Here is a 27,291-nt window from a genome sequence, read left to right on the forward strand (position 1 = left end):
TATGACAAGGTAACAGCTGAAGCGAAAAGGTCAACAGACTCTTCAGTTGCATATAGAAGATGTCTGCATTTGCAGACTATGTAATTGTCTCAAAGTTTACAAAGGTTACACTGACTATTCACATTCAAGCTGTAATATAGGCACTCAAGATAACATTTATACTCTGGAGAGCAATTTAGGGTAGAGACCAATACACATCACTTTTAGGTTAGTCGTAGTCAGCTTTCTTGTTTCTCGTCCTGTGAGGTGCCTAGAGTCTTCCACTCTAACAGAAATGGCAGGATTGGGTTTTCATTCATAATCTTTATTTTTTTGCTCTGTCCTTTTTGTCCTCAGTTATTTTGTTTTTGGTTTTTTTGTGTCAGACCATCTCATAGTTAAATTGATAGGTATCAGTAGATGACTAATGTGGGTCATCTTCCTACAGAGTCACAGTAATATAGGAATTGCCTTACTTCATCTGACCAGTTGTCTATCTAGTCAAGCATTCTGTCCCTGACTGTGTTCAATACCTGATGCTTCAGGCAAAGACGCAAGAAACCCTATACTAGGCAGTTATGGGGTAACCTGCCCATAGGGGAAGTTTTATCCTAATTCCCATTGTTTAGAAGTTTGTTTTTATATCCCTTCCAAAACTTTTTAAGTTTTAATTTAGTTGAAATCATATTTCTGTAACTCTGGATCCTGTAAGTGTGAGTTGTTTGTTCAATGAGTGTCATCATATCTCTTTAAAGTGGCTCTTTTTCCTTGACACCATTTTCCTGTGCTTGGAAAGTTACCTCATAAGGGCAGATTGTGACAGACTCTTGCATAGGTGTGCATGGGGAAAGGAGTGTATGAAGAACCTCCCTTCTTGTTGCATGCCCCATGCAAGTGTGGTAACAATTGCAGACCTCGAGCTTGAGGGCAATTCATTCACTGCTCCCTTCATGCAGACATGGGGGTGTACATACTTGAAAGAGGTTGAGGAGGAGTGGGGTGGAGGAGTTGGGGTCGCTGGCCAGTCCGTAATGTAGATAATATTGAAACTCGGGGGGGCTGATCCTGAAAGCCTTTTACATGCAGAACTCTCATTTAAAATCCATGGGAGTTCTGCAGATGAAAGGCTTGTGGGATTGTACCCATGGTAATAAAGATTCAGTTTGTGGTAGGGGTGAAATTCCTCAAGCAAAAAATATTTTATTGGGTGACATTCTTATCAGAAATAATTAAACACATTTCAAATGGGTTGTAAAATGGATCATTTGTTTCATCGGGATGATGGCTGCTCCGTCCCTGATTTTGTCTTCTGGATAATATCTGTCTGTGTGTTTTCATTACCCAGCTGTTCCCAAGATGGTGTTCAATAGAGCTGAGTGAATAACTTATTACTAATAATTTAAACAAACAATCTTGTCTTTTTTTTTCCTGTTTGTAAATTTTATGTGACGAGGTTGTAATTTTCTTGAGTTTATTTATTGTTCAAAATTATTCAGTACATGATTTCTGTGAATTATTCTTGGCCTGTAGCTTGTTTTCAGTTCATTGTGAATATACACAGTGCAATATTCATCCCATTTTGACTGGACACCGATCACATTGATCCTGCAATAAGTTCTGCTTGGGCAGAGCCCTGGGTCTGTGTGAAGCTTCATTTTTTCAGAGATCTGCCTGTGCAGAGTTCATTGCAAGATTAGGGCAATCACATATTTCTTTTACCTTACTGGATGAGCATAGTTTTTAGAACCACAGGCACTCTTTGAATACATCCTGATTAAAAATTCGATACTCACTTTTCACAAACATTTTCTGTGTCAATAACCATTCTTGTCAGCACATTCATTTCTTAGAACATGTGTGAATTGCCATTTCACAAGAAAATCGTTGGTATGTTGTGGAGAGAGATCTAAAAATAAAATTATAATACTGTTTTCGTCAGCTGAAGGAACCCTATCTAAAGAAAATTGTCTCCATTGGGGACCAATTCTGCAACATGCGTTGTACCTCTGGAAAATGCTGAGCACTCTCAACTCCCATTGAATTCACTGGTACTTGAGGGATGCTCAACTTGCCACTGGACTTGGCCCTAGTAAGGGAACTCAAATCCAGCTGAGTCTTAGATTGCTCTATCCTAAGAGAAAAGGATACACCCACATACTAAGGGAGAGTCCCAACCCTGAAGAGTTCACCGTCTCATTAAAACATGATGCCACAACTGGGTGTAATTAAAAAAAAATCTGAAAGGAATCTGGGAGAGAGGCTGAGAGAAACAGTAATAAAAATATAGGTCAAATATATACACACTAAATAGTTTAGAGTATCAGCGATCCTGACGGCAAATTCAAAAATATACAATAGGAAGTAGAATATATTTTAAACACTTGGAGTCAGTTTTTAGCAGGCAGTGTTATTTGTACCTACAAAATATAGGCCCAGCCCTACACCGCTGAAATATGTCATCCAGTTTGCTCAGAATTATGGCCTGTGCATGTTTTGGGCTTGCTCTTTGCAGTCCTTACTCAAGCAAAACTGATATTTGGAAGATTGAATAAAGATTGCAGGATTGGGGCCAAAGGATACGAGTAATTTTGTCAGCATCAGGCACATGGTGAGTGGATCAGATGTGAATACAAAACCCTGCAGTTGATAATTATGTGAATCTTACTGAAAATATGGTCCTTAGGGTTTGTATCATATTTCTCCGTGAAACGAGAAAATATCCAATTATACATCAAATTACAATAAAATAAAACAAGTTTAATTAAAAAAAGAAATGAGTAGAATATGAAGTGTTGGCTGTAAGTCAGTGATTCGTAGAAATTGTTTCCTATATACTAAATACATCAACTTCTTAAACTCTTTTTTTTTTTTTATAGGTATGCCCTCTGCTTGTTTATTAGTTAACCTTCTTTTAGCATTATTCATCAGCTTCACATCTGGAGAAACAGAAGTAAAGTTTACTGGGCAAACAGAATTTGTAGTTCATGAAACTAGTACAACAGTTATACGTCTTGTTATTGAAAGGACAGGAGACCCAGCTAACATCACAGCAATTGTATCGGTAAGAAACTGCCTGTTCTCCTCTTTTTAAATGAAATTTGGATATCTGTATGAAACATTGACTGCTGCTGGTATGTTTTCTTTCTTTCTTTTCTTTTCTTAACTGGGTCACTGCAGTGGGATGTATAGCTAGGTACCCTTGAGGCTCCCTGTGGGGACTGTTTTGAGTCAGAAATACCCAATTGCTACAAGCGAGGAAATTTCCATTGGCTGTGCCGGTAGAAATGTTTTCAGGCTACTGATAGCTACTCAGAAAGCCAACTACTATTCCTGCTGGAGCTCCGTGAGTTTATAGGGCAGTATGATTTGGATTCTAGACGGTACTTGAAAGTCCACTCCCGGAGAGTGGGAGAAGAGAATTTTTCCTTCTCCAGTTTTTCTGGGCTGAGGGAGAACAACTGTACCTCTTTAGTGACTTCATTAATTAGGCCTGTGGCTTTATTACTTCAAAAAAAGGCCAATTAAGGAAAGATATAGAGAAGAGATTTGACCATTCAGAAGGGAAATAGGAAGATTGATCCTGAGAGGCACCTGCCATGTAGAAGTCAGGACACAATGATCTGAGAGATTAGCTTGTGTTTACATTGTTTTCTTTATTTCTTAGCTATTGTTAATCACGGGCCTGATTCTGCTTCCCTTACTCACATTGAGAAGTACCATACTTTTTTATATAGTCATATTGAAATCAATATGAGAATTTGCAGAGTAAGTTTCTACTCAACATGAGTGAGGGTGGTAGAATTCCCCATATGAGGGAAGAGGTGTGCACTGAGTCTGCTACTTTTTATTTTGTGTAGATCCAGAGAAATGTGCCATATTTGTATATGGTCACCAAACATTGTACTCTTCTGAGCTCAAACAATGGACGGTGCAATTATTTGAGTTAAAAAGGTTAGAAATTGATGTTCCAGAGGACAGTGCACTGGGTATAAAATCTAGAGAAGGCATGAATGTCTTTGAAAACTGGTGCTCTTGTAAAACATGTAAAATGGCAGAGTTCTTTAGTTTTTATATTGAAAGGGGCAAGGATGCTATTACAAATATTTTTACATTGTTTTAATAAAGCTTATACTTTAATATAGCTATTGTTAGTTTTATAGACATACTATATGGCTATTGTGGTGGTTCTGAGGAAGAGCATTGCACTTGTGGGGAGAGAGACTGGAATTTGGCACCCAGAAGTTTCTGCTTTGGGTTTGGTCCTGCATCGATGACAAAATACAGAAGGAAAAGTTGACTGAAAACCCTATGATTCCAGTTAAACTGAATAAACATTTTTCATATAATTACTGCATCAATACCTTGGTATATATCCCTTGGCTAGAACAAGTGGAAAACAGTTTTGAAAAAACAGAAAACTAAGAGATTAGAAAATAAAACATAGCCCTATATATTGACAATGTACTAGTTAATTGCTTGACTTTATTGCATTTTAAATAAAAAGTTGAAGAAAGTTAGTAAACACTGTAAGTGTCAAGAGTGGTAATAGGCTTAATTTAGCATGTGTATGGATTGTATGATATGCAGACATGCATCTTTGTGGCTACGCTTTAATATATATTAAGAAGCAACAGAATAGTGCAATAAATGTAAGAAGTGAACATTAAAAAATTCAGACTCTTTTTAAATTTTGAAAAAGTTCAACCATTCTATAAACTGGCTGAAAAACAGCTGATTAAAATAAGCAAAATATGCTGCAATTTCAGAAAAGTGAAAATTTTGAACAACTCTTGTAGGAAGATGTGTGTGGTCTGTCCACACTAGAGATTTTTGGTCTTTTCAATAGTGCTTCAGGCAATACTCTTTTCAAAACTTTCTAATTGAACTTGGTTGCCTAAAGTTAGGCACCTAAATCCATAGTTAGGTACCTAACTTTAGGCAACCAAATTTGATAATGTTGGTCTTTGTGTACACAGACCAAAATGCTTGAACTTTCTCACAAGCATTCTCAGCACTACTCTAATTTCACTGTTCCCGTTCAACCCATTACAAACAGCTCCATCTGTCTTGTTCCGTTCAAACTTTCAGCGCTAGTTTGGATGGTAACTTGAGGCATTGCAGCCACACTGGTTCAGTTGGCTTTCCCAGCTCAGTGCTTCAGTGAACCTGCACACCTAGCCTGAATAGCTTTGATGGTTCAAAGCAATAGGTTTGTAATTTGTCAAATGACAATCCTGCCTTCAAGTGAGTCAATGGGAGATTTTTGCCATTGACTTCAGTGGGAGCAAGATTGGGCAGAGTGTGTTGCTCAGTGTTGACTGATCGCAGTTTAGCAAGAACATAATAATTTAAGAACTGTGTGTTTAAAGTAGGTTATGTTAAAATCTTTATTTATTTATAGCTAGCAAGTGTTGAAATGAATAATGTATAATAATTCCCATAACTGAAAATATATTATTATTCTACACAAATGGAATGACCAACAGGCAGTCCCTATTTAGAAGGCAATGATGTTACTCTAGTAGAGGGTGCCAGAGAGTATGGTCTGCTTCATCTGCCAGAACTCTCTGTGTTGCATATAATCTTCATTACCTTGGAGAAAGAGAGAAGCAGAGGTTCCTTCTGGACCCATGACCATCACGTCACAATACAGAGCACTCGGCTGTTGCATCTATACTAGTATTTGTTATACTAATAATGTGTAGTGTGCATGTTCTTGTAAATAGTATTTTAAAAATAGTGTTCCTATTTAAAATATGACACTGTGGTGCACTGTGTGCAAGATAGTCACATACTGGAATGGATTAAGGCTCCCTGATGAGACCATGACTAGCTGTGCATAGGTGACATACTTAGTTTCTCGGGATGGGTATAGGAAGTTGCTTACTGTGTTGTTGTTGTCCTGTGCCATCTGTCCAGAAACACTTGGACTGACGGTAGTGAAGATTGAGGGAGGAGTAATATATAGAAAACATCCTATATAATATGTAAAGCAAAGTCAGAAGAAAATTATAGAAAGTGTGGAGTAGGTTATATTCATATGTGTATTTATTGTAGATTTACGGAGAAAACACTGGTGACTTTTTTGACACCTATGCAGCAACGTACATACCTGATACAGAAACAAACAGAACTGTTTATATATCGGTCTGTGATGATGATCTTCCGGAGGCTGATGAGATGTTCATGTTTTACTTGACATTACAGGTAAGTGTTAGTTTTTTTGTTCATCTGTTTCACTAGAAAAAAGACTTTGGCATATGTGGCTGCAGCTTACTTACTTACTTCATTGGTGAATTTGGCTCCCCATGTCTAAAGCTTAAAGTTTGGACAGCGGGCAACCTGATAACCTTGTGCTACTTCTTAGCAGTTCCATGCACAAGACATGAGTTTGTTTACCACGCTTGAGACTTTCTGCAGAGGCAATATGTTCAGCTATGGAGACTTTAACAGGGACTGTTTCCAGTTCATTAAGAAGCAAAACTGAGGTTCTGAAGAGAATCTTGTCCTTTCTTCCTTGTCCTGCCCAGAAAGACATTGCTTCAAGGGGAAGGGTGAAAAGTAGTTGGGAAACAGGATGATCCTCATTGCTTCAGAAAAAGACCTCCCTGGAAAAATATACCTTGAACAGCATGTAGGTAAATCAGTGTATATTGCTAATCCATGTTAGAATGAGGCAACTATTGGAGAAGCTTGTTTTCTCCCTTTTTTTTGAAGGTTAACAGTCCATGGTAAAGTTTAAAGTCACTGCAATAAAAGTGAATCTTCATTTTACCCCTCTGTTTCATAGTTAGCACAAATGATTGATAGTAAATGTAAATATACGTTTCCCCCTCCTTTCCCTTTCCTTCTTCCCTTCCTCTGCCCATCAGTATTTAACTCAGAAATATAATAGAAAAGTCATAAACTGATCTTACCCATATATATATATATATATATATATATATGGTAAACTGCTGTAAACAATCTGCTCATGACCTGTAGATTCATATAAAACTTAGCTCCAAAATTTCAGCCTATACAGAATGCTAAAAAAAAAGCTCTTTCGTTTCTAGCATGACTGCATGTTTCATGTCTAATTCCTTATTGCTATGGTATCATTAATAGATTATCAGACTATGATTAATGTCTTCAACGTTTCTTTTGAGCATTTTATTGTTTAACCAGACTCAGACTCTATAGAATGTGTTTTCCATAGGCAGTAAGAGTGATTTTTGTGCATTCTGTTGACTTGAATACCTTTTTCTTGGAACTTGTAACCAGATACAAAAATACAATGAACCAATCAAAAAAATAAAAAAGCTCCAACAACAACAAAAGGAAAGACATACTCGCACTTTGAATGAAAACATATTTATTTAAAAACAAGTTCTTACTGAAAAACTGCATTTTTTTAAACTGTCTGAATTGCTGGTTCACTTATCATATGTCTTGTTAATTTTAGAAACCATCTGCAGGAATAAAGCTTGGGTCACCAAGGTCTGTCACTGTAACAATCTTATCAAATGACAATGCCTTTGGAATTATTTCCTTCAATATGGTATGTTTTTACATTCTATACCTTAATCATTTTAAATAGTGTAAAGGGGTGATTTTCCAAAGGCACCAAAGGGCATTTATGCGCCTAATTTCCTTAGAAGTCTGTGTCAGTTGGGCACCTAACTCCCATTTGTGACTTGAAATCAGCCCAGTTACAGATTTCTTTAATATGGTTAAATATATATGACTGAAATCCTACTGAACACTATCAGACATGCTTTCATTGGGCTGCTCTCACACTGGGCAAGCTTTTGTGCTAGTCTTCCTAGAAGTGCAGCATAGAACTTGCAGCCCAGGGGAAGGTGGGGCCTTGGTGGTTTTAAGCAAATCAGGAACTCCATACAAAAGTTTAAAGAACTGTAGATTAGTACCTATAGTTGAATTCACTTTATTTAGTGGTTTCATCACTTTGCAAGTGAAATGAGTCAGTGTTCTCCTTGTGCAAGTTGGTAATATACTGTCTTAACTCTGGGACCAATTTTACTCCCATTGAAGTCAGTAACAGAGCTCCCATTTATTTCACTGGGTGCAGCGTAAGACCCTGTCTTCTTCAAAGAAATAACATGATGTGTAATGTTCCTACGTGCATTTTAGAGAGCACAGTTCACTGCTGGTGTGAAATTAAGTTGAGGGCTACTCTATTGCCTTACATGGATATACACTCACTTATGCCATTGGTGAATTTGGCTCAGAGATATTGTGGATATCTGAAAATATTGTGGTCCTTACTAATCCGTTATCAGTATTTTTATACTTACATCTCAGAATCCCACACAGGCACCAACATGTTATAAATTAGTCAGTACTTCTGGAATACACTGCTTGGGAGTGCCCTTTGCAGTGCTTCAGACAGAGTGTCACATGCTGCATTGCGGAGATAAGATGGGGCTGGACGGCAGTTGGAGCCCCTTAAAGAATTCTAGCTGACTCAGCTAGAATTCCTGGTAGTGTTCTAGAGGTACTCCACCACCTATTAAAACTTGCAATGCCTGCTTCTCCCTGCTATGCTAAGCTAGTTCTGTTGGCTTGTGTTGTGGTGGGGGCTGGACCATGGCCATGCTAGCTCTCCAGTCCATTAGTAGTGGGCAGTTCCATGCCTATGCTCTCCATCTTGAATGTGGCTGGCTCTTGTACAAGGAGGCCCTTTACTAATAAAGCACAAGAACCTTAGAAATAGCCCAAACTTGTTTTCTGGGTGAATTAAACTTTATTGACTGAACAAGTCTTTGTAGCTAAAATAGATTTAAAAACTCATATTTGTAAAATAATAAAATTGGACTACTTATGAAAATCAGTATCACGACATAAATTATGTCCTGTAATTTTAAAATCAATGTAAATATCTAACTATCTAATAAATGATTTTAGAAGGGAGAAAATCTGTTTTTAATTGGCTTAGGAACTTCTATAAATAATAATGATACAAGCCAAGTAGCTTGTATATGGTAGCGATGTTTGTTTATAGAAAAAAGGGGGGGGAAAAGAAAAAAGCACTCAAGTAACCGCTGCTAATATTTTTATCTGAAGTCTTTCAAGCTTTTTATTAGTTGAACTAATTGGTTGCTAGGAAATGAGAGGAAAGTGATCAGGAACAGTCAGCATGGATTCACCAAGGGAAGGTCATGCCTGACTAATCTAATCGCCTTTTATGATGAGATTACTGGTTCTGTGGATGAAGGGAAAGCAGTGGATGTATTGTTTCTTGACTTTAGCAAAGCTTTTGACACGGTCTCCCACAGTATTCTTGTCAGCAAGTTAAGGAAGTATGGGCTAGATGAATGCACTATAAGGTGGGTAGAAAGCTGGCTAGATTGTCGGGCTCAACGGGTAGTGATAAATGGCTCCATGTCTAGTTGGCAGCCGGTGTCAAGTGGAGTGCCCCAGGGGTCGGTCCTGGGGCCGGTTTTGTTCAATATCTTCATAAATGATCTGGAGGATGGTGTGGATTGCACTCTCAGCAAATTTGCAGATGATACTAAACTGGGAGGAGTGGTAGATACGCTGGAGGGGAGGGATAGGATACAGAAGGACCTAGACAAATTGGAGGATTGGGCCAAAAGAAATCTGATGAGGTTCAATAAGGATAAGTGCAGGGTCCTGCACTTAGGATGGAAGAATCCAATGCACCGCTACAGACTAGGGACCGAATGGCTAGGCAGCAGTTCTGCGGAAAAGGACCTAGGGGTGACAGTGGACGAGAAGCTGGATATGAGTCAACAGTGTGCCCTTGTTGCCAAGAAGGCCAATGGCATTTTGGGATGTATAAGTAGGGGCATAGCGAGCAGATCGAGGGATGTGATCGTTCCCCTCTATTCGACACTGGTGAGGCCTCATCTGGAGTACTGTGTCCAGTTTTGGGCCCCACACTACAAGAAGGATGTGGATAAATTGGAGAGAGTCCAGCGAAGGGCAACAAAAATGATTAGGGGTCTAGAGCACATGACTTATGAAGAGAGGCTGAGGGAGCTGGGATTGTTTAGTCTGCAGAAGAGAAGAATGAGGGGGGATTTGATAGCTGCTTTCAACTACCTGAAAGGGGGTTCCAAAGAGGATGGCTCTAGACTGTTCTCAATGGTAGCAGATGACAGAACGAGGAGTAATGGTCTCAAGTTGCAATGGGGGAGGTTTAGATTGGATATTAGGAAAAACTTTTTCACTAAGAGGGTGGTGAAACACTGGAATGCGTTACCTAGGGAGGTGGTAGAATCTCCTTCCTTAGAGGTTTTTAAGGTCAGGCTTGACAAAGCCCTGGCTGGGATGATTTAACTGGGAATTGGTCCTGCTTCGAGCAGGGGGTTGGACTAGATGACCTTCTGGGGTCCCTTCCAACCCTGATATTCTATGATTCTATGATTCTATGAAATGTCATACCATCAGGTGGACCAGTTTACAGATTGGATTAATTTGTTTGTGGGACTTTGGTATTTCTATGGTAACAGTTTTTTCTTCTCTCTCTGTTGAGATGTTTGATCAATGCCTGATTGCCTGTCCCTTCTCTTCTCCTTTAGTCTGCATTAATCACAGTGAATGAGCCCACAGGTAGAAATGAATTTGTGCCTCTGACTCTAATTAGGGAGAAGGGAACCTATGGGACTGTGACTGTGACTTTTGAGGTAAGTTTATTGAAACAACTTCACACCTCAGCATACCTTCTTAGAACTGCATGGTTAGAATCATAGTCCTGCTATATATGTATGAATGTAGACAAAGGACTAATTGCTGCTGTCTAAATTTTGTTAAACAGGAGTGCTTTACTTGCCACTTGAAAAACATTGTAGTTAGGTAAGCCAGCTATAATCTGAGGGACAATTGTTGGGAGACACTAGAAAATGGTAGATATTCTTTATAATTTGTATATTTAATCTCGGTAAATAATGATACAATATTTGTATTTCAGTTACAAGGTTTGAAAAAAAAACTTAGGAAGATAAACAAAGTTATGTTAACTTGCACCAGTGGAAAATAAGTCAGCAAGAACTAAAAATTGTTTAATAAAAGTTTTTTAAAAAACAGAAAGGGTAAATGTCCTTGGAGGTGGGTCAAAAGAAGTTCTGAAGGGATATTTACAAGCAAATGTTACAGTAGAACTTCACCATTTGACCTAACTTTTGAACACTTTAAAATGTTGGCTCAGGGTTTTCTGAAGATCTGGTACCTTTAAGTTATCTCAAGCTTGGTACCCAAGAAGAGAGGCATGCAAAATCATTAGTTACTTTAGATTATTTAGGCCATACTATACCTTGTATGATATTCAAATCTAGCAACATTTGAAATGTTGAATATCTCATTTAATTTTTCTTATCCACCTAAGTTTCAATTGTATACTTTAGTTTCTGCATTTCATATATAGTAAAACTTCTTTCATGTGGCTCTCTGGATCAGTTTTGCTTGTCTATGGGAAAGCATAATTATAGAAACATAGGAAGGGATCTTGAGAGGTCTTCTGGTCCAGTCCCCAGCACTCAAGGCAAGAGTATTAGCTAGACCAGTGGTTCTCAAAGCCGGTCTGCTGCTTGTTCAGGGAGAGCCCCTGGTGGGCCGTGCTGGTTTGTTTACCTGCTGCGTCCGCCGATCGTGGCTCCCACTTGCCGCGGTTCGCCACTCCAGGCCAATGGGGGCTGCGGGAAGCGGCGCGGGCCAAGGGACGTGCTGGTCCTCATTAGCCTGGAGCGGTGAACCGTGGTCGGTGGAAGCCGCAATTGGCCAAACCTGCGGACATGACAGGTAAACAAACTGGTCCGGCCTGCCAGGGACTTTCCCTGAACAAGCAGTGGACCGGCTTTGAGAACCACTGAGCTAGACCATCCCTGACAGGTGATCGGAGGTCTTTAAGAGCATGCTAGACAATGATGGAGATTCCACAACCACCCTAGGCAATTTATTCCAGTGCTTAACTACCCTGACAGTTAGGAATTTTTTCCTAATGTCCAATCTAAACCTCCCTTGCTGCAATTTAAGCCCATTGCCTCAGAGGTTAACGAGAACATTTTTTTCTCCCTCCTCCTTTTAACAACCTTTTATGTATTTGAAAATTGTTATCATGTTCCCCCTCAGTCTTCTCTTCTCCAGACTAAACAAACCCAAGTTTTCTAGATTAAAGATTTTCTCGTCCTTTAATAATTTTTGTTGGTCTACTCTGGACTCACTCCAATTTGTCCACATCTTTTCCTGACATGTGAAGCCCAAAATTGGACATAATACCTACCAAGGGTTTGATCCCTCACTCATTAAAATCAATGGAAAGAGTTCTATGGCCTTCAAAGGGTTTTGATTATGACCCCAGTTGAGCTGTTGTAATTTTATATTCTATATTTAATATGTAACTACAGTGTAATATGTGATTTTTTTATGCAATTTATTGTTTACGTATTAGTGTCAAAGAAATTTTGCCCTCTATAGAATCAGTCGATATTGTCACATAGCAAATAGTACATGTACCTATGAAGTATCAGCTATGTAAAAATTCTCATCCTGCCCTAAGTAGCCTGTTGTTTGATTAGATTTCATTTGTAACTTCATTATAACTGCATAAAAATAAATAACTTCAATGTCACAAACCAGAAAAAAATGCCACAAAAGCAATTCCCATTAGAATTCTATCTCAGAATTTAGTTCCATCCAGATAATTATGTATAATAAATTATAGTCCGCATTCTTTCAGCTATTCAAAAGAACCAGTTATGAATCAGTGGACACTAAAGAGCTCTCATGGGCCCGTATTGAAGCAAATTTCTTCTAGTTATTCTTTTGGCCATCCATCCCTCCATCATGATTACTCTGATTTGTCCCATGAGACATTCAGCTAGATAGGCATATTTACCCAAAATAGCTCTTGTGTTGCAACTATTGCAACATGGCTTGTGAAATCAAAATTTCCTCTGCTATACCTAATATTTATAGTTGTGAGGTAGGAGACCATTGAATATTCAATGAATCTTTGTGTATCCCACACAGCTGATTTCGAATATCAGACTGACACAACCATATTAGACTTGTATTCCTGTTTATCTGAAGTTACGTAAGCCTTGAAAATGTCTTGTATATTTGCTGATCAGAAAAATGAATTTTTTGCAGGTAAAAGGTGGCCCAAACCCAGCTGAAGAAGACTTGAGCCCAGCTAAGGGCAATATTACCTTTCCTCCCGGGAGAGCAGTGCTGATTTATAATTTAACAGTGCTCGATGACCAGGTAGGAACAAACTGGATTGATTTTAGAAGGTTTTGATATGCAGAAGGTGAAGTTGTATGCATCATGGCTTTGAATAATGAATGCCCAAAACTGCCTGGCTTAGCGAAGGCTTTAGTGTGGTTCTGCTCAGAAAAGTGACTTTGTAAATACCAGCATTTCAGGATTCCACATTTGTTGTTTCTACCTACTTGTCTGGCACCTCATCCCAGTAGCAACTGCGCATTTAATTAATTTAACTGCACAACGCTCCTGTGAGACTTATTGTAAGTTTTTTGAGGTGGAGACCCTCTTTTTGTTTTGTGTTTGTACAGCATGCAGCACAGTGGGGTCCCAGTCCATGAATGGGGCTCCTACCTACAACTAAAATACAAATAAAATAAATACATATTTATTTAAGGAAAATATTATCCCCATTTTACAAATGAAAAACTGAGGTATGGGGCAGGTTAAGTGACTTGCCCAGGGTCACATACAAAGTTTATGACTGAACTAGGTATTGAACCCAGGTCTCAAAGTATAGTGCTTATCCATTATTAAGCTGTCCTCCTACAATGATTTGTAAAATCTTCCATAGCAAATATTCTCTGTTTCCAAATAAAAATATATTTTTCTTAACTGGCTCTCTTTCAAACTCAACCTGTAGTTAGACAATCAACTTGGGCTCTTTCCTTGTTTTATATTACCAGTTATGAAGGTATAGCAGATCATATTAACCCCTTATTTATAGTTATACCCTCAGTGATGCCTGTGCAATTTCATTGCCTTCAGTTAATGATGCATAAGATGGAACAGAATCCAGCAGTCTCTCTTAGCTGTGTTGGCTCTACATAGCTAACAGGTGTGAAAAGCAGGTAAATCTTATGTTTGTCACTAGAATAAGATGACATTACTCTGAGTGGACATCTTATTCTAAGGAGCACATCTGTTGAAAGAGATTCAGTTTTTACACAGACACTTCTAAGAATAGAGCAACACTTTGAAAATAGATAACTTCTCCTTATAATAATAAAACAAAAGGCCCATGCTGGCCAAAAGCCTTCTAAACAGCATGAACACTACATAATAACTAGAACTATTCAAAATTTTTTGAATTAAAAATAATTTTATCCCAAAATGGCCTTTTCTTAAAATATGTATGTTTACAATTTTTTCATTTGACATTTTAAATTTTTTTTTTGAGGGAAACCCCAAATCAAAAATTTTCCAGTTTGTTTTTTCTCCTCTTTTTTTTCCCCTTCCTTTTCTTTCCCTTTTTTCAATGGCAGAATGAAAAAAGGTGTTAGGAGTATGGTCAGTGTCTTTCAGAGCAGAGCGCGTTAGAGAGAATGGGACTGGGCCAGGAAGAAAGGGTTGGAAGCAGTCCAGAGTCAGCTTCACCAGACACACAGTGGGGAGCATGTGGCTCTCCTTTGTCTTATGTAACTCTGTTTTAAAGTTCCTATAAAGCCTTACTTCTAACTATCCAGACTATGCCTCCTTATCAGTCCATAAGACAATTCGAAAGGAAGAAGCATAGGTGAGGGACTGGAAAAAAAGGCAGATAAGGTGGGGAGAAAACAAAAACGGAATAACTTAAAATATTCAATAAATTCACCAAAAAAATGAATAAATAAGAAACCTGTGAAACAAAAATTGTTTAGAATTTTTTTTCAAAAGCTCTACCATTTTCAACCAACTCTAATGATATTTATAGTATCAGAAAAGTTTCCTCTAGACTGGTATGTTTGAGATGCAGAAACATCTCCTCCAGGTAAAAATTAATATTTCTGTAGTCTGTAATACCAACGTGGAACTGTTGGGTTCTGCCTAGTAATCCTTTGTGGAGATAATGAAGATGTGATTATTTAGAGACGTGTTCTCATAAATCTATGACTGAAAGCTATGGTGTTGCTGATAAGGTTGTACAGATGTAAATGAGGGCGCATTCTGGCCTGCAGAAATCTCACTTATGATGATGCTGATGATGGAAAGAACCCAATTTTACTATGAGAACCTACACTGAATGTGCAGGACTGGTAGTTAGAAAGACATCTTCATATCTGTAAATTGAGCAGTATCTTTTATATGGATATCAATGAGAAACCACAGACATGGGGTCCAAAATGGCACTTTAAAAATATTTTTTCGATGTAGAACTACACTTTAATATGTCTTTGTTATTCTACTGACAAAATTCTTCTTTATTATTGAGTGGTATGGGAGTTTATCTGGGGAAAATAATAGACAAGCAGGACTGAGAAAACTTTGTGCCAAATACTTTGGTGAAGTTTGATTGATGCTTTTGTCTGCCACTTATGATCCAATTAACTGACCCAACAGCTCCGAGTTGCAGAAACATCATTTGTAGTTAAAAAGTCTTATATATTTTGACTGTCTTTTAAATGGCTTTGCAGGAGAGTATGACCACGGGTGGGCTAAAAGAAACATAAATGAATAAACTACTATCCATGTTGGTCAGACAGAATAATTGTTGTACCTCAGTATGGGAGAGCCGTGACTTAGATCTTTCAGATTCCAGGTTTGAAAAAGGCTGTGTCAGTCAACAACACTATGCAAGTTTTAGTGCCACAAGCCAAACAAGGAGTGAAATTGGCACTGGCTTTAAAGACAGCTGCACACTCACTCCCATAGTCCTAGAAAAGGATCCAAGGGTGGCCAATTAGCAAATGTTTATGAAAGAGGAGAAATACTGGACAGCAGGGAATTAGAACCTTTTTAAAGAGCTGAAGGCAATAACAGTGCTTAGAAAGGATGTGTCCACTTTATAACTGAATATTTACCATCAGCAATAACTGTAATTAATTTTGCACTGGGATTTCTTTCAGAAGTAAATACTACTTTATTGTGAGTGTCAGAAACAAGGATCAGATACAGGACCCAATTCTTTCCTCACCTACATTCCATTCCCATTGGCTTCACTGGGAATTGTGTAGGTCCATCTGAGAGCAGAATGTGTGCAGTTTCTTTCGTCTAGTCCTATATGAATGGTGAGAGACTGAACAAGGTCATGTCCATTTGCTGTGCTCATAGGGCCATATCTCAGACACTCTGGCATAAACCACCGGTGAAGTCAGTAGGGTTACTCAGGATTTAAACCTGGATAACTGAGAGCAGAGATTATCTCATAGAGAAGCAGTTTGTAAAATGCTCCAAGCAGCAGATAGCGATGGTCCCGTGATGCAAAGTTTCAGTCTCCTAAAAATCTGGAAGTGGCGAGAGCCAGTGTTTTGGTTCAGACCCATCTTTAGTTTCAGTATATCTGTGTTTTATTCATATTTCTAAAGTACAGCAATATGTTCTGGAAAATGGAAATGTTCTGTTTTGGGAAAGTGTTTTGAGTCAAGGTATACTAAATTATAGGTGTGTTCCCCTGTTTGCGCTATTGAATGATCTGTTGGTTTGCTTGTACTGAAGAATAAATTAAGGCAGTTTTGATAGTCAGACTGCTCTGCGTATATTTAAAACATGAGTTATTCTTAGCTGTCAATATTATTTTTCCAGATACCAGAAAATGATGAAATATTTAATGTTCATCTGAGAAGTGTGGAAGGAGGGGCTGAAATCAATGCAACAAGAAACACTGTTCAGATTACTATTAAGAAAAACGACAGCCCTGTGCGATTCACTCAGAGTGCTTATTTGGTGCCCGAGGAGGGTGATGTGCTAACAATTCAAGTGGTTCGTGGTAAGGATGACAGCGGAAAATTGATTGGATCTGATGAATATGAAGTCTCTGTCCGTTACATCATCATAACTGGGAATTCAACAGCACACGCACAGCTTTATTTAGACTTCCTAGATCTGCAACCAAATATGACTATTGTTTTCCCATCTCAAGTACATGAATCTGACATGAAATTTAAAATCTTCGATGATGCCATACCAGAAATTGCAGAGACCTTTCAGATTATGCTCCTTAACGACACTCTGCAAGGAGATGCTGTTTTAATAAGCCCTTCTATTGTCCATGTCACCATTAAACCTAATGACAAACCCTATGGAGTACTGTCAATCAACAGTGTATTGTTTGCTCAGGTGGTTGTCATTGATGAAGACCAAACTTCAAGGTACTTTAGATTTTCCAACTGTAGCTAAAATGTTATCTTTTGGATTTATGAAACAGCTGTTTTGGGGGTGGTTTTCTTCGGGAAGCGGAAAATGTTAAGTGCTATAATATCACAATACAGAATGTATAAGTTTGCAGTTCTTCAAATTTTAACACTGAAGTAACATCATTTTTAGGGTTTTATACATTAAGATTAAAGTTTTGTACAAATGTTTACTATTGATGAGATAGCTGTGTTTGGACAATAGACATAGGCTCTGTAACAATACTCACTACCTGCCATTGCTCTGTGTTAACCCCCACAATAGCAAGAGGTGCACCCATCTACCACATTATTAATAATCCCAGGAAGAAGCCTCTCTGGAAGGGGGTACTTTTTATTTTTTAGTAATGATGCAGGACTAGCATATTTTAATTACACAGTCATTAAACTAGTCCTGCATTCTTAGCTGCTCTAAGTCAGTGGCTCTCAACCTTTCCAGACTATCCGCAAGTTTCACCTCACTTAGAAACTACTCAATTACAAAATCATACATAAAAATACAAAAGTGTCACAGCACACTATTACTGAAAAATTACTTACTTTCTCATTTTACCATATAATCATAAAATAAATCAACTGGAATATAAATATCGTACTTACATTTCAGTTTATAGTATATAGAGCGGTATAAACAAGTCATTGTTTGTATGAAATTTTAGTTTTTACTGACTTTGCTAGTACTTTTTATATAGCCTGTTGTAAAACTAGGCAGATATCTAGATGAGTTGATGTACTCACTGGAAGACCTCTGTGTACCCCAGGGGTATGCATACCCCTGGCTGAGAACCACTGCTCTAAGTGAATGCAGATTTTGTTAGAAACAGCGTGAACTAGATACAATTTACATAATGTTGTGTTAAAAAATCATGGCATCGTGGATCATAAGTGTACTCACCTCTGGATATAACATTTTGTGGGATGAGAAGCTTTATATGGAAAAGGTATAGGTGTTGTAACTACATTCATTTGTTTCACTAATTTGCTTATCATGCTAAATTTACAGAACTACAATTAAAACACAATAATATATGGTCACCTTAATTTAAAATACCTCTTGAATAAAAATGGAGTTTTTCAAAGTTAGTTAATTTAATAGCAAGAAGCATAACTTTATAAATACTGAACGTACCTCATTGATACCAAGACAGTATGTCCAGACCCAGAAATAGTAGTGGTTTAATATTTCAATATAGAAGAAACAATGATGATTTTGAATGAATTAAGCATTCATGCCTAAGAGTTGTAATCTGATATAACTTGTAAACTGATAAAAAACAAGGCTAGAAGAGATGAAAATTACTTACATTTGAGAAATCAAACTAATAAGTTTCACTAGACATATTTAAAGCTCATATTTTATAAATGTGTATTTCTCAATATCTTTCTTATTTAAAAAAGGGAGTTCAGGCTGTACCATCACCATATTATATATGGTTCATTAATAAACAGTCTTTATGTTTTAAGAAAAGTCTACATCTAAATTATGATGGCATTTTCCACACTATCAATCAGACAAACCGTAGGATCTGACTCTGATCTCATGTGAACCAATTAAATCAAGACTAATTCCACTGAAGTCAGTGGAATTATACTAGTATAAACCAGTTAAGAGAGATCCGAATCAAGCCTTTTGAAAGGGGACAAATAGTGTAAAAGCCTACAGCATTCAGAGGATGGATAACTAGGAAAAACATTTCATGTTTAGGATAAGCCAATGTATGTTTACTTTTCTTCACAACCATAGGTTTGAAGGAATTACAGTTGCAAGAAATGGTGGAACACATGGAAATGTTTCAGTTACTTGGATTATAACTCGTAATAGCAGTGATCCTTCACCTGTGACTGCAGACATCACTCCTGCCTCAGGGGTGTTACGTTTTGCTCAAGGACAAATGTTGGCATCACTTCTTCTGGACATTATCAGTGATGATTTCCCTGAAGAGGCAGAGCCCTATCTGCTTAGAATTCTAGCTGATACAATACAGGGTGGTGCAGAAGTGAGTGAACCTGCCGAGGTAAGTCTGGTTTTATGTTGTTTTTCAGAGAAGTGGGCAGGGGAGTAAAAAGACTTTTTCGAGTTTAGATAAAGCTGATCATTTAGAAAGGCTAAGGATTTGTACTTAAACCATGGAACAAAATTATTTGTATCTGTTTGTATTGCAGTAGCCCCCAGAGACCCTAAGTGAGGTCAGGGCCCCATCGTGCAAGGCACTGTACAAACAGTATCTCTGTCTCATGGTTAAATGACAGTGAGGCATGTATAAGTCTATTTACTTGATTGTAAAATGGCCCCATACTGGCTGTAATAATATTCTGCAGGTTAAGCCTGGTGCAGAAGGGGCATTCAACAGGTGCTCAGTGGATGGGTTATGTGAAGCCGCTCAGCGGACAGAAAACTAATGTTAATGAGTTCCCCACAAGCCCCAAGTGGACACGTGTATCCAGGCCCCATTTCTCCCATATAGGGGCATGGAGTTTACTGCAACTCTGGGCTGTAATCCCATGACATTTTTTGTTTAGGAAGCATAGGGAGATAGGCATAGTATTCAAACTGTTAGCAGCTTGGGGGACGTTCTCCTCCTTCTTAGCTACCTTTACCCCTAGGCTCTATCCCTTACAAAGCAATACTGTTCAATGGGTGCCTTGACATTTCAAGGATCTCTGTGAGATCCGGTCAGGGAGACGCTGTATAGTCAATGATTTTGCAATTACATCCTAGTGGCCAGGGAGGGAAAAGCAGAGTCCCTGGCTAGGGGGTATGCAATCATGTAGCTCTTATATGGGTGCCTCTAAGCACCTTGTCTACAGCGCACAAATCATTCTCACAATTTTAATTAATTGCTATCTTGGCTGGTAATTTCAACAGAGGCCAAGTGTAGAATGGGCACGGAACTAAGCTATTCGTTGTTCTCTAGAGGTGGACTCATTGAGTCATAGTTGACACATGTCGATGGTGCACTGTGAGTAAGTTCACACAGCTACTATTATACATATACTGTACAAAGGACACTTCAGTTTTTCATGAACACTATAAATTCACAGAAAAATGGGTGTGGAAAATCTCATGGTAACAATCAGAGCAACCACCAGTAGAAGAATGAATAATACTGTATGGTGTGTGCTAAAGGTGACATATAGTAATAAGGATATTTTTCTCTTCTTGTAGCTTTTGTTCTACATTCAGGACAGTGATGATATTTATGGTCTAATAGAGTTTTACCCTTTGGAGAACCAGAGGATTGAAAGCAACCCAACAGGGCGTTTTTTGTCCTTGAGTTTTGCAAGGCAAAGAGGAACAGTCGGAGTTGTGAGGTTGGTTTATATTGTCCTGTACATTCCTGCTGGAACCGTGGATCTTGAGCGAGCAAAAGATGACATCCTAAATGTTTCAGGAAGAGGCATCCTCATCTTTCCGGAAGGGAAACCCCAGGACATCTTAAATCTACCAATAAGAAATGATGCATTTCTTCAAAATGGTGCCCATTTCCTCATACAGGTACTTTATATGTTAAAATATTTATCAACTGCTTTTCAAATAAACAAGGGCACAGTGTTGCTAGTAGTTGCATACTTTTGTATGCACTGAGAATTACCGATACAGTATGTAGCTAGGAAATCTTTCTCTGTTGTAAAGAGGTTTTTTCAGGAAATATATCTTGTAGAACCCTGTTCTCAAATAATTATTTTACTAGCACACGTCTTTTCTGTAAGCCCTCTATTATAACATAATAAATGTATTAACTAGAATTCAGCAACAAAGAATAAACTAATTGTTGCAAAATTTTACTGCTCTTCCTTCACTCCAGGGCAATAATACTTTTAAAGAAATGACTAAAATATATTGAAGTTTTTTGATCATTGTCATTATTATGGAAAAGGACGGTTGAGTAGGTTTTGTGGTAAATTTTCATGACGGTGTTACCAGAATGATATTTGTTCCTTCTTTTTCATTTTTTGCATTTAGGGCCTGATCTAAAGCCCATCGAAAGGTTCCCATTGACTTCAATGGGCCTTAGATCTGGCTCTTAGTCTACACTCTTGGAAGAGATCCAGTTTGGATCATCAGTCAGGCCCTAAGTCAATGATGTGAGCCAAAGTCAGACATGCTGATGTAATATAAGGTTGTGGGAGATACACCTACTTACTGGAGTGTGAATACTGATCACTCTAGGGAAGTGTGTGGACGGCTAAGTTGATATAACTTATTTGTCGAGAAGCCAAGAGAAGGTATAAGAATTACTCTTTGTATTGAGGTAGGACATAGGGGCCCCAGTCATGGACCAAAAGCCAATTTTGCGAAGTGCTATATGAACAACTAACAAAAAAGACAGTCGTTGCCCTGAGGAACTTACAATGTAAGTATAAAACAGGAGAAAACAGAGAGATACGATAAAGAGAAAGGGGGAACATATAGTAACTATAGTAATATAGTGAGACAAAACTGTTCAGTATGAAAAGCTATTGTAACAGCATACTGGAATGGGGGAGCGGTCTACTCTTGTTACTTTTCAAGATACACTCTTCTCTTCCATACCCTTGGCACGTGACCAACACCAATTTACATTCCTTTAGACTAAACTAAACTCAGCAAGCCAAATCCAAAGAGGATAAGTAGGGAGTGTAAGTTAAACGTCAGTAAGTCTGTATGAATCTAAGGGAGTCTAAGCTGGTGAAACATACACCACATTAGACTTGCTTCTGAATTGAGCTTCGTAGTTTTTCTTCCAGTTTTCTTTCCAGGTTCTCTCCTGCCCTTTATTTTTTCTTCTTTCTAATTTTGTTTCTGGAAGCAGGCAATTTCTTTCATTGCTGATTAGAGCAGGTTGAAAATTTTCCATCTAAATTATTTTTTTACAGAACACCTGAAAATAAAAAAATTCACCTGCAATGCCAGAATGTTTTTGATTCAGAAATGCTTGCATGGTGACTCATGGGAGGTGTAGTTTGGGTGCCTTATGTATTCAGTCTCCTCTGGGCCAAGTTCCCCAGCCAGACTATCCATGATGCACCACAGTGGCTCACCAAGAAGGGAGACTGTGGTGCATCATGTGAGATGTAGTCCAGCCAGGGAGCCTGGCCTATAGAAGAGAACTGGGGCATGAGGCATCCAAACTACAACTCCCGTGAGACACCATGGCAGCACTTCTGAATACAAAAGTTTTAGGTTTCAGCCATGTTTTTAGTGGGTTTTCAGACGAAAGTTTCTGGCTGATATTTTTTAGGTTTTAGACAATTTTTTTTCAGTTTTTAATTCTTTTTTTTTGCCAAAAAGTTTGAAATGTCCCATGGAATACTTCACAATCATTTTTTTTGTGTGTTTTGTTTTTGCATTTTCATCAAAATTTCCATTGCGGGAAGGGAGACATTTTCTGATTAGCTGCACTGCTGATAGCCAAGATGACCATGTCCCATTCTTTTAATTTTAAAATTTGATCTCCCTCCTGGAGCTCTAGAACAGATTCATCTGCTATATCTGCTGCAGATGTGAAACATATTAATCTACCACACTTAAATACAAAGGAGATTTTAAGAGGTATTGAAATGCAGTAAAAGTGTGGGATGTAAAAAAGCAAACAAACTAGTGCAGGATAGATATTGTAGAATTCCTCATGGCCAGTGATCCTGTGTGCATTGCACAGCTTTTCAAACTTCAGATCGCAGACTTCAGTGCTGTACGTTCTCTATGAACCGGAAGGATCTTTGTGTTTAGATAAATTAAACAAGAGGGGCCTCCTATAGTGGACAATTCATTTAAAAACTCATTTGGAAAACAGCACTATTTGTCACTAAGACAATCCCTTCATGTTGTGAATGAGCTATAAGATCAGGGAGCATGGTTAGAATGAGAACATTACAGAGCTTGTACTGTACACAATAAATGAGTAACTCAAGAATTGGGGGAGGGAAGAGGAGGAGGAAACGAAGCTTGAATGAAGCTAAAGAATGGCTAGAAGAATCAGAGAAATGAGCTGAATATTTTTCAGTGACATACCCAATTAAATAATCTACTGTAGTCAGAGATACAGCTTTTGGCATGTTAAGGAAGACTAATGGGCTTTTCCATATTCAAAGGATCCCAATGTATTGATTAATTCTTTGAGTGATTCAGTCAGGCCAAGCACAGATGCTTAAGACATCCAGTGATAAAAGCCGTGACAACTCAAACACTAACTCAGATACTATGTAAAATAAAGTAAATATTTTACTACTCACTCATTCTTCCTCCATGCCTCCCCCAATAACTCCTGGAAAATAATAAAATAAGATAGTAATAAATGGGACTTGGTGAATGGCTATTTTTTGAGACAGCTGGCGGGAAAAAGGAAGAGTGTTGGAGGTACTTTCTTTATAAAATAATATATTTACTATAGTTCTTATCTATCTTAGCTATCAAGTAATTGTTGGTGGTGAAGGCTGTAAAAATGTTTATGAGATGAGGATGGAGTAGAGCAGTGTTTCTCAAACTTTTTTTTTCTGCGGACCACTTGAAAATTGTTGAGGGTCTTGGCGGACCACTTGATGATCTTTCCAAATGTTATTTGTACCGTTAGTTAACTATTTTAAAGCGCTTTGGTTAAAAGCACTATATAAAAAACCCTTTAATAATAATTAAAGTTTTTTTGTTCTACAAATAAAAGCACACAACTCATAATTTAATACCAGTAGTCTTACCTTTCTAATGGTTCCCTCTCTCCCCTGCCACAGCAGTCCCCGAGCTGGGAATAGGAACGAGAGGGGGTCTCTCCCTCTCTCCCCCACTGCAGCCACCCCCGAGCTGCAGCTCTGAAGGAAGGAGGTCTTTCCCCCACCACAGCAGCCACAGAGCTGAGGCTGGGAAGGAGGGCCGTCTCTCCCCGGCAGCTGCAGCCCTGGAGTTGGGGAAAGTCGCCTCTTTCTCTGGCCGCCGTAACCCTGCACATCCCAAATTCCCCCCACCCCCTCTTCTCACCCCACTTCCCCCTCCCACCTACCCCCGTCCTCCCCAGGGGCACCACCTCACCTTACATGTGCGTCTTCTCCAGGGTCCAGGCACCTAATTAGTGGAGCCACGCCTGCGCAGAGCTCATTACCACAGTTTGAGAACCTCTGGAGTAGAGGCTCGAATGCAGAGTTAGTTTTTAGTATTAATTACAACCTAATACAATAGTGATTGCAAGAGTGGTAATTAGAGCTTGTTGAAAATTCCCAGTGGAACAGCTTTCCATTGAAAAGGTGCTGAGTTGATGAAATTGAAATGTTCCACAGAAATGTGTCAATTTATATCAAAACTTTTGACAGAGACCCTGCCTAGTTTTTTGCCAGCCTACCTGCTTGCTTCCCTGAGCTCCCGGCCTCCCTGGCTCTTCTACAGCCTGCCTGGCTAGCTGCCAGAGAGCCCGGGCTTCCCATCTCCTTCCCAGCCCTCTTGGCCAGCTGCTGAAGAGCTGGAGCTCTCAGGCTCCCAACCAGCCTGGCTCTCTGGCAGCCGGCCACATGGACAGCCACTGCTGGAAATTTTTGAAAAATGTTCTTGAAAAATGGATTTTTTTTCAAAAATATCAGTTCCATGGGAAATTTCACACTTCAGACTTGTCATTACAAATCTGAATATTTTTTTTAAAATGTGAAATTTTCCATAGATTAGGAATTGGAATTCCCACACAGCTATAGTGATAACTGACATGTTTGAATATAGAGTGAATGTGTCTGGAATTTAAAAACAAAATAAAAATGACTGGATGCATTAGGGGAAATATGGAAAACAAAATGGCATGATGTCCTATGGAAAACTGAACAATACAGAAAACGTTATGATGAAATATTACAGGGTAATGACATAATCTTCCCTGGAATGCTGTATTCACTTCTGGTTGCCTCACTACTGAATCTGCATAGATATTATTAAAATAATAGAAAAAGAGAGGAATGTTTTCTAAACTAAGGTTTGATTATATTTTATCTCTGATTAATCCATAATTAGGGTTCTACTAGATATTTTTGTACATTCAAAAACAAATACAAAAAAATAAAGCTCCGTTGCCTGCTGGTCGTTATAAATGAATACATAAGTGAATACCAGTGTGTGGAAAGGAAAAGTTTGGCTTCTATTTTAGCTATATATTTCTCAATGGAGAACTTTTAAAAAATATTTCCAGGCCAAAAATCTCTACTGGTGTAAATTGGTACGGCTCCGATGATTTCAGCAGATCTGCCAATTTACACCATCAAAAATTAAGTTCTTATACTTGGTATTGTTAGGACAGTAGCCTAGATAACTTGTCTAACTTGACAGGTAATGACCGTGTTCTCAGTCTACACTGGCAGAAGTCACTGTTGTTCAACAAGCCTAAAGGATAAGACTGATACAGGAGAGCATATGCTTTAAATTTCCCTCACTGTCTGTCTGGATCTCTGCTTTTACATGTTTAATTCTGAACCCCAATCACATCTTTCTTTGAGGTGCCTCTTTCGCTTTTTGATCTATTTGAATACACAGCTCAAGATATTTCTACATCAGTTTGGTTAGATACCCTGAAGTTGGAATATATACTTTCAAGTCTTTATAACATCAGTTAAGAAGGGTCACATATAGTACCCTCTATACTTGTTTCAGTAATAGACAGAAGATGATGCCTTTTTGACAGTATTTCCTGTCAGTATTTCCCCCAAACGCTCGTCAGAGCAATCCTTTATATTTCCACAAGGAAGATTTATTTAATGAAGGGCATTGAAAATGGAGAAACTAAAAAGGAGACAAGCCTATAAGGGCATGCTTTTCAAAAATGCACTCATGTTTTTCAGCCTACAAAAATGCAGGCCAAATTTCCATTGAAAAGGTGCTGAGTTGATGGAATTGAAATGTTCCGCAGAAATGTGTCAATTTATGTCAAAACTTTTGACAGAGACCAGGGGGCAGGCATCCTGCCTAGTTTTCTGCCAGCCTACCTGCTTGCTTCCCTGGGCTGCCGGCGTAATTTATCTGCACAATTTCTGCAGTTGTATGTGTATTTACACATGCAAATATCCAGTTGAGTTCACTATTTGAATGCTTAACATTTTGAAAAATAGATCCCTGAAAGTTTACTATCTTGTGTCCAAAAAGGAATTTTTGTTCATGTCTGTCTCCACCACATAGCTGTAAATTTGCTCCCTTGCTCAACAAATGTCATGACTGACTTTCGTTCATATTGACCTATAGTGAAGGCTGCTCTAGCCTGCACCAGCTCCAAGTGGCTACTACAGCAACCGAGGGACAGCTGAGTTTTAGCCACACCTCTTTCCTTATCCCATATATCAATATTCAGAAAATATGTGGGGAAAGGAGCCACTGTGATGGCTTTACTCCACTAAAACCTCCCCTTTTGCAGGGAAAATCCTTCAGAAGTTGGGGCCCTTTGGCCAGGCATGGGGGCTTTATCTATATCCGTAGACTTGCTTCCCACCCCTCTCCAGGAGTACTTTGTCACTCCTCCAGTAAGTTCAGACCAGTGTATTTAACGTGCACAACAAGGTTTGACTTGAGACACCTAGATATCTGATGGAGCCCTCTTCTTCTCTTCAGGACATGTATTTTCAGCCTTGTACCACTGGAAGGAGACTTACAGTTCACATAACATAAAACACAAATAAAAAATAAGAGAAAAATTGAAAGGATATTGCTAAAGATACAAAATGACAATATATTGCCACATATTTCTCAGTTAGAAACAACAGTGTTGCGCCCTTTTGATATTAAAGAATTTGGGTTTTTGTTTTGTTTTGGTTTTGTAGATGGAAAGAGTTGAGCTGGTGAATATCATTCCTCCAATCCCATCTGTAAGTCCTAGACTAGGTGCGATTCGGAATATTTCCCTGAGGATTACTCCTGACATTGCAAATGGGGAAATTGGTTTTACTAGTAATCTTCCAATTATTCTTCACGAGCCAGAGGATTCCACTGCTACCATGGTAAGTAAGCCTTTTTCATATTGTCCTTCACTGTTGCAAGTTATTTATA

At 38.5% G+C, this 27,291-nt stretch overlaps 1 protein-coding gene across 1 annotated transcript in view; it reads left to right on the top strand.

Annotated features, from left to right (window-relative positions):
- The window catches only part of ADGRV1 (adhesion G protein-coupled receptor V1), a 421,530-nt gene that overhangs the window by 11,449 nt on the left and 382,790 nt on the right, over positions 1–27,291 (top strand). Inside the window, exons 2-10 of the mRNA XM_074952844.1 lie at positions 2,856–3,040; positions 6,037–6,186; positions 7,424–7,519; positions 10,527–10,631; positions 13,093–13,206; positions 16,708–17,273; positions 19,060–19,330; positions 20,482–20,811; positions 27,066–27,242. Of these exons, the coding sequence (XP_074808945.1) occupies positions 2,856–3,040; positions 6,037–6,186; positions 7,424–7,519; positions 10,527–10,631; positions 13,093–13,206; positions 16,708–17,273; positions 19,060–19,330; positions 20,482–20,811; positions 27,066–27,242 (1,994 nt within the window). The remainder of the gene's footprint in view (positions 1–2,855; positions 3,041–6,036; positions 6,187–7,423; positions 7,520–10,526; positions 10,632–13,092; positions 13,207–16,707; positions 17,274–19,059; positions 19,331–20,481; positions 20,812–27,065; positions 27,243–27,291) is intronic.

Source organism: Natator depressus, chromosome 5 (assembly GCF_965152275.1).
Source record: "Natator depressus isolate rNatDep1 chromosome 5, rNatDep2.hap1, whole genome shotgun sequence".
NCBI classification, from domain to species: domain Eukaryota; kingdom Metazoa; phylum Chordata; order Testudines; family Cheloniidae; genus Natator; species Natator depressus.